General features: G+C 36.4%; 1 protein-coding gene across 1 annotated transcript; it reads right to left on the bottom strand.

Annotated features, from left to right (window-relative positions):
* Positions 1 to 231: 231 nt before the first annotated feature.
* On the bottom strand, positions 232 to 4,386 carry LOC137835323 (uncharacterized). The gene is made up of 7 exons (XM_068643789.1): positions 3,704 to 4,386; positions 2,522 to 2,599; positions 2,226 to 2,260; positions 2,061 to 2,116; positions 1,375 to 1,470; positions 1,174 to 1,252; positions 232 to 535 (listed from the first exon to the last, which is right to left on the bottom strand). The coding sequence occupies exons 1-6, from the start codon at positions 4,130 to 4,132 to the stop codon at positions 1,197 to 1,199; spliced, it is 750 nt and encodes a 249-aa protein (XP_068499890.1). The 5' UTR covers positions 4,133 to 4,386; the 3' UTR covers positions 232 to 535; positions 1,174 to 1,196.
* Between the last annotated feature and the right edge of the window lie 3,043 nt (positions 4,387 to 7,429).

Raw genomic sequence — 7,429 nt, 5'->3', positions numbered from 1 at the left:
TCTTAAAAAGTGTGTTAATTAATTGTTAATTAAAATACAGCCTAGGTTAAGCAATGGTTGCATCATCCCAGACCTCTATTTTCAAACCCGGGTAGTTATTCTCATTTCAAGATTTCACTCCATTTTTCAAATTATAAAAAAAATGAAAACAATGGGTTTGTACTTCTTTATTTCCTTGTCTTGTAAAGGGTTTAAAACTAACAGAAGAAATTTGTCAACGCTGCCATGCCCTAACATTGAAATGAAGCATCTATATTTCCCCCTGAACATTTTATGTAATAACAATAGTGAAAAGAAAAATGAAGCAGCATTCTGGTACACTAAATAATAGAGGTGTGACCTGAGAAACATCACTGTCAAAACTTATATTACAATTGCAATGTTACTCTGCTCAACACACTCCTCTCTAGAATGTTACTTTGCTCATCACACTCTTCTCTCCTGGGAGTGTCATTCATTGTGTCTTCAGTAAAATCGAAAATACAAGTCACAGCCTTTTCTTTAACCAATTAAGATTTGTGTTCCGCGTAGTCACCTGAAAATGCAATGCCAATTTCAGAAAGGCAACTAAATAGTGGCCAGAGAGAGAGAGAGTGATAATTATTAGACCAAAAGTGAACAAAGAATATTATATCAAAATGTTTGTCTCCTGATTTCTAAAATGCACTGAGATATTATGACTATGTTCCAGACTCTTCATAATTGATTTTACAGGAATATTTTTCCCTTGTTCATATAACTATCAAATCACAGTGCCAACACTGAAAAAGCATACTTAAGATCTACTATTCTGAAATTTAATTTCATTTACTAACTATAAAAACTAAGGCCTCTTTAAGTCTTGTCACTGGTTAATGCATTGAATCAAATCAAACTATTCCTCATCCTAATGATGTTTGTAGGTGTACATGGTGCACAGGAAACATTCAAGTGTTATTATGTTTTTCTATCTTCGGGTGAATGCTTCATTGGCAAATTGCAATTCAGTAAAAACAGTTGGTTAAATTGCACGTGTGCCAAAGAAGTAATGTTATCCTCCATCAAATCTTCTACTACTTTTTGAAGAAAGAATTAAATGAAATAATAAATGCATTTAATGTCTTGAAAAGATAAAAAAAAATTGACAGGCTTAACTGTGTTCAACTCAAAATTTGCTAATTACTTCACACCTACCAACATGCTATAGCTGTGAAGACTCAGTCTACATCTTTAATTTCAGCTTCAACATCAATTGCTCTACCGGAATCTTCATCTGCCAAGACAGAAACAACGGCACACGGCATCACCAACAAAGATTAAAGATAATAAAAAGAGGGCAGATAAGGGAGATATTTGCATTTAAGGGTAAAAGGAAACAAGCCTTGTGAAGATTACCATTTCTAGAACGGGTGAAATTCTTGAATGCTTGTCCAAATGTTGTAGATTGATTTGAAAACTTCACTGATTCCTTCACAAACTCATTTCCAACAACTGATATCAAAATAAACTTAAACGGTGAGAAATGTGCACATTGTGATTTCCATGAAGACAGTGAATGATGTAAAGCATTTTAAGTTACCAATTCCAGACCATCACATGAATTTTATCTCACAAAAGAATATCACTATCTCTCAAGCAATTAAATTCAATCCATCAGAACATTAAAGGATAAATGACTAAAACAACAAATCGTTTGATAGTTAGAAACATTAACATTGGAAAACCATTCATCTTATTTTAGGGTGGCATGTCTACTGCAACCTGTAGATTTTCTTAATTCCATATGGACCAAAACATAATCATCAGCTGCCATCCATGCATGGCACCCTTTCAACCTTAGTTTAAACAGAAACTAAAAACGGTACCAGTTTTGGCAAGTAACAGTAGGAAGTTCCAAAAATGTTTTCAGTGTAAAAAGTCCACAACATTCGTAGAATGGTCATTTACATTCTTTTCTAAGAATCTGTAATAAAACTAGCTGCGTTAATTTTATAATCAAAGCTTTATCCTAGTGTAATACTGACACTGACAATACACCGGTAACAATTTATGGACAGACAAGCAAAATAATCCATTCTTACCAGAAAAAGGTTGACCACAAAAAGGGCACAGCTGCAATTCATCATTCAGAGAAGATCTAAAACAAATTATTACACATTACACAATAGAGGTGGTTAGTTGAATTAATTTAAAATAAATCATCAACAACTAGCTTAACCAGATGAGATGAGTCAAACAAATCTTACTTGAAAACCTGAAAATCATTTCCACAATTTGGACACTGCACATATACAACAAACACAAACCCAGTCAGTAGTTACAAGTCACCTTAGCATTAACTACCTTTCAATATACTAAAACTTTTTAAACATAAAATTCTGTATATGTCCTCTACTAAGGAAAAATGGCTTCATGCTTAATCATGGAAGTATGTAAAAGCAATAAAATAAAGCGACTACGAGAAATATATCTCATAGTTAGTTCATAAAGTACAAGTTAAAAGTGCAAGAAGTTTTAGAGTTAAATTTTGAAGAATCCTCACGGTGCCTTGCATTATATCTCGTCCTGCCCACCAGAGGAAAGCACCAACACCTACTATTGGTATCAACACTGCAATGAGCTGCGAATGAAAAAGAAAAGCAGAAGAAAAATCAAATCAGTCAGTTCATTGATTTACAAGTGCTAATTTCTCAGAAATACATTTATTGGAAGATACTAAGCCTTAAGGGCTTCCAAGGGTTTAAAGCACATATCTTTAAAAAATATTTTACATTGAACAAAAAGAATTTACATCACACTGTGTTTTATGAAAAACTGACAATAATGGTGTTTTTTTTATGCAGGTGAAACTTAAGAAATGATGTAAAAGCAGCAAATAAGAACTTATCCCCACGTCCCGGGGCAGGTTAGCATGGTCTTGCATTGGAGCACAAAGTTTGTCTCAGTCAACCTAGAATACTAATCACTAAAATAATATGAGATTCAATAGTGAGAACCTGATTCTTTTTTCTGGTTAAACACTAAACATGTTTGATCTAATCATGTAACACTCCTTCCAGGGTAACCGCCAATTTTGACAACCAAAACACAAATAGTCTGAAAGCATATAATTTCATTTATTGAGCTGGGGCACCTAACAAAGTATTGAAAATTATCCTTCACCTATTTCTAATTTAATTTCCCATCCAAAAAAATTGCCACACTGATGTCCATTTTTTTAATGGATGTGTTAGACTAGAACAGGATTCATAACAAATACAATTAAAAGATGGGAAGAATGGTGTAACCAAGAAGCACCAGCAAAAAGGAAATTCTACGAGGAGTGCAAGATTCTATCGGGAAAACCTATTAGATAGACTCTGCCATAATAAATTACACAATTAATCAAGTACTCCCATATATGATTCCTCTAATATTCATTCTATCTTGTTGCTTTCTTCTTCTAAAGTGGTGTGCAGATGCATTTCATGTGCAAGAACATTTCCATATATTGGATGATAAAAGCAACAGGATGAGCTTTGGCATAACCTCAAGGTTTAAAAACACCAAGTAAAAGTATGGACTCAGCAAACTAAAAGTACTAAACCACTCAGCACAGTAACAACAGGATAACTCAAACAAAATGGAAAGAAAGAACCGATCATATACAGATATAATATGCACTTCCATATTTCAAGACAGTGAAATAACAAAAGAAACCAAGGGAGAGAATATTGAACAATACCCAAATGGAGACAATAGCATCCAAAATCCAACCAAGTTGTCCAGTCACAGAAAGGTAAGTCAGCCCAATAGCTAAAGCGATATTTCCCAAAAGCCTAGCAGTGGCACCATCATCTCTTCCACCACCTCCACCATCACCACCACCGTTGAAGCCAAACCCCTGATTATTCTTCACCACCACCACTCTCTTTTCCCTCTTGCAACCCTTATCTTCCAACGAAACCCCATTTTGATACACTGCGCCTCCTAAGAAGCACAAGCTCTCCCTGCCCTTTCTCAGTTTCAAGCTATTCCCATTAAAAGAACCAAACTTTGCTTCTATCCGAGAGAAAGGGGAAGTGGGTCTCTTGTATATGCCATCATGGAAGAACTTGGGCTTCAAGAGCGAACATTTGATAGAGAATTGCACAAGCGTGGTCATGGGAAACATAAGGGAAAGGACTTAGAAAAGTTGTAGACATAACATTGGAACCTTGTAGATGATAATATTATTGAGTTTCAAGACTCATGTCCAAGTTGAGTAGTATTAGTGAGCCTTGGATTTTCCTTCACAAGTTCTCTCTCTCAAACTCCAAAGAACCGCTGCCACGTTAGCTGCAAGGGTCTCCAACCACATTATCTTCTTTGGTTACTACAGACTCACAAACCCCTACGAAATCCAAACATGTTTTCTTGCTTCATTTTAGTAGCTTCTATTCCTTTCTTCATTTTTAGTATCTCAAAATTTTCTACCATCTTAGGTTAGGTTAAGTTCAGTGTTTTCTTAAACATTATATTTTACAATTAAAGTTCTAAAAATAAAGTAAGAATTACTTAGTAATTTTCATTTTTTATTCTAAAGTCTTTTTTAAGTTAAGAGTTGCTTAAGTGCATCACTCCACCAAAGAATACATTTTGTAACATACAAATAAGAATGTATTTGTCAAAATAAAACATTAAAAAAAATTGATTGAAATAAAACTATTTAATAAAAAAAATACATAAATTATTTAAATATATGCACTTAAAAAATATAAAAAAATTATTTTAAATATTTTTACAAATTGTTCAATATACAATATTAATTATAGAGGATAACATATTTAAAAATTACTATATTATTCTTCAACAATATTTTTAATTATAAAAGTGTAAGGTCATAGGTTTGGTTCGATGGTGGACAATTTATGGAATGTTTTTCGACTTGCATACCCGACGTAATATTATGACACAAGTTAAGGGATCTCAATCAATTAGTCTTAATCACTTAATTAAAACAGAATCATAACTGTAGGCGAAGAGGATAGAATTTGGTCCATATATATCAGACAACACTCTACAAAAAGGATCGTTTAATACACATCGGTAAATAGTATACTTATCCTTGACCATCTTGAATGTTCTAGGTCAGAGGTCGCCTAAAATCTTGTTTAGAACATTTTGGCGTCCACCGTGGGACATGTAAAGTTACTCCTGCACCATATAGCGAGGAAATAAATCGGGATGAGAGGAACATGACAAGTGGTAGCGGAAGAATAGGCAAATGGAACATCAAATGAAGGACCCCCACCAGATACAACCCAGATGTTGATGGAGATGATGGAGGCAATGAGGAGACAAAACGATGAACGTGCCGAAGAATTTAGAAGAGCACAAGAGGAAACAAGGCTAAGGATGGAGGAAGCATTAAGATGACAAGAACAACTCTAAAGGCGGAATGAGGAGCTTCAGAGGCAAGTGGATGGTCGGAATGCAGGCGTACGGGTGGTGGAGGAGGTAAAACCAGATTTTCAACCGTTCTCAGAAGAAATTATGAATGATCCAATTCCCATGAATTATGTTTTCCCTAAAATTGGCTCGTTCACAGGGAAGCAAGATCTGAATGTCCACATAAAAATGTTTAGGGCACAGATGTTGATTTATGGGGGATTGGATGCGATCCGATGTAAAATGTTAGTTGGGTCATTGGTAGGGACGACCTTGGACTGGTTTAGCAATCTGCCAAAAGGGTCGGTGTCGTTGGAGGTTTTCATAAGGTTATTTGTTGCCCATTTTGCGGTAAATAAAGCAAAGCCTCCAAAAACGGCAGATATGTTCGAGGTAAAGCAATCCAAGGGGGGAATCAATAAAGTGGTACTTGCGTTGTTTTAATGAGGTAGTAGTATAGATTCATTAACCCAATGAGGGGATGTGTGTGGAAGCTTTAATTAGAGGTTTGAGGTCGGGAGCATTTGTGATGACATTCTCATGGAGCTCTTCTTGGATTTGTGAACAATGGTGCGGAAGCTATGGATTGAGATGTGCAAGATCCTCCTAGGAGTTGTGGTGATCTTGAAGGTGCATGATGAGTATGGAAGAAGGGAGGTTCGACCAGCCCTATGGTAGGTGATGAAGATGAAGATTAGGTCCTAGAAACTAGGCAAAAGCAATGTATGGCACAATGTTGGCAGCATAACATTACTCTCATTAATCTTGAAAATACAAGTGATGGGCTTCTCCTTTTATAGGCTAAGGAGGCCGTAAATCCTAAGCTAAGAGAAGATGAAATGCTTCCTAAATGAAATGGAACTTACTCCACATGGAGCACATGGGCACATGGCCGGCCATGTGAGGCAACGTTCTAGAATATACACCAAATCTAGGGTAAATCACATGTAAGACAAGTTTATGTTTTCTAACACTACACTAACTACTAAGCCATCCCTAATGGGCCTCCATGTAGCATGTATAAGTTCTTCTCCCTCCAATCCGTTGCTTGACCCATTTGTGCGTGAAGGTGCTTGGTCATGGACCTAGTGATAGGTCCTAGACGGTCTAGGCTTCCTCCTAGACGCTCCTTTTGTAGCCGCCCCTCATCTTGTGCTAGACGCTCTCTTCTTGAGTCTAGACGCTCCCCACATGGGTCTAGACGGTCTAGACTTGGAACTTGGCTTTCATAGTGTGGTGAGCTTGGCCCTCCTCCATTATCCCCTCCCCCTTGGAAAGGATTTGTTCTCAAATCCAGCTCGTCCTCGTCGTCATTGGTACCTACAAATGGAGAAAGGTCAATTACATTAAATGTGTCATGTACTCCATATTCAAGAGGTAGGTCCAATTTGTATGCATTGTTATTGACTCGCTTGAGGACTTGAAAGGGTCCATCACCTTGGGGACTTAGTTTGGACTTCCTTTGAGTTGGAAATCTATCTTTGTGAAGGTGAAGCCAAACTAAGTCTCCTTCCTCAAAAATTATTTCTTTTTTCCCTTTATTGTTGTATTTTGTGTACTTCTCATTTTGTTGTTGTATTTGGAGTTTAATCTTCTCATGCATTTTCTTCACAAAGTCGGCTTTGAGTACTCCTTCCTTATGCACAAATTCTTGTGGATTAGGAAGAGGTAACAAATCCATAGGTGTGAGAGGATTAAATCCATATACTACTTCAAAAGGAGAAGCATTAGTAGTCTTGTGGACTACTCGATTGTAAGCAAACTCAATGTGGGGAAGATACTCATCCCAAGATTTATGGTTTCCCTTCATGATAGCCCTAAGCATAGTCCCAAGAGATCTATTGACTACTTTGGTTTGGCCATCCGTTTGAGGATGACAAGAAGTTGAAAATTGTAGTCTTGTTTCAAGTTTGCCCCAAAGAGTTTTCCAAAAGTGGCTTATGAACTTTGGATCTCTATCGGATACTATACTTCTAGGGAGACCATGAAGTCTCACCACTTCTCTAAAGAAGAGTCTAGAAATATTTTGAGCATCATCTAC

The sequence above is a fragment of the Phaseolus vulgaris genome, chromosome 5 (assembly GCF_051622355.1).
Source record: "Phaseolus vulgaris cultivar YP4 chromosome 5, ASM5162235v1, whole genome shotgun sequence".
Taxonomy (NCBI): Eukaryota; Viridiplantae; Streptophyta; class Magnoliopsida; order Fabales; family Fabaceae; genus Phaseolus; species Phaseolus vulgaris.
The sequence above is the reverse complement of the archived record's forward strand: the minus strand, read 5'-3'. Positions and strand labels throughout refer to the sequence as shown.

What these genes read in the sequence shown, in the direction of transcription:
- LOC137835323 (XM_068643789.1), bottom strand. Translation starts at nt 4,132, where the DNA reads ATGTTTCCCATGACCACGCTTGTGCAATTCTCTATCAAATGTTCGCTC. An exon ending in ATGCTATTGTCTCCATTTGG is followed by an intron (nt 2,600 to 3,703) that starts GTATTGTTCAAT and finishes TTTCATTCGCAG; the next exon opens with CTCATTGCAGTGTTGATACC. An exon ending in TTGTGGTCAACCTTTTTCTG is followed by an intron (nt 1,471 to 2,060) that starts GTAAGAATGGAT and finishes TTTTGATATCAG; the next exon opens with TTGTTGGAAATGAGTTTGTG.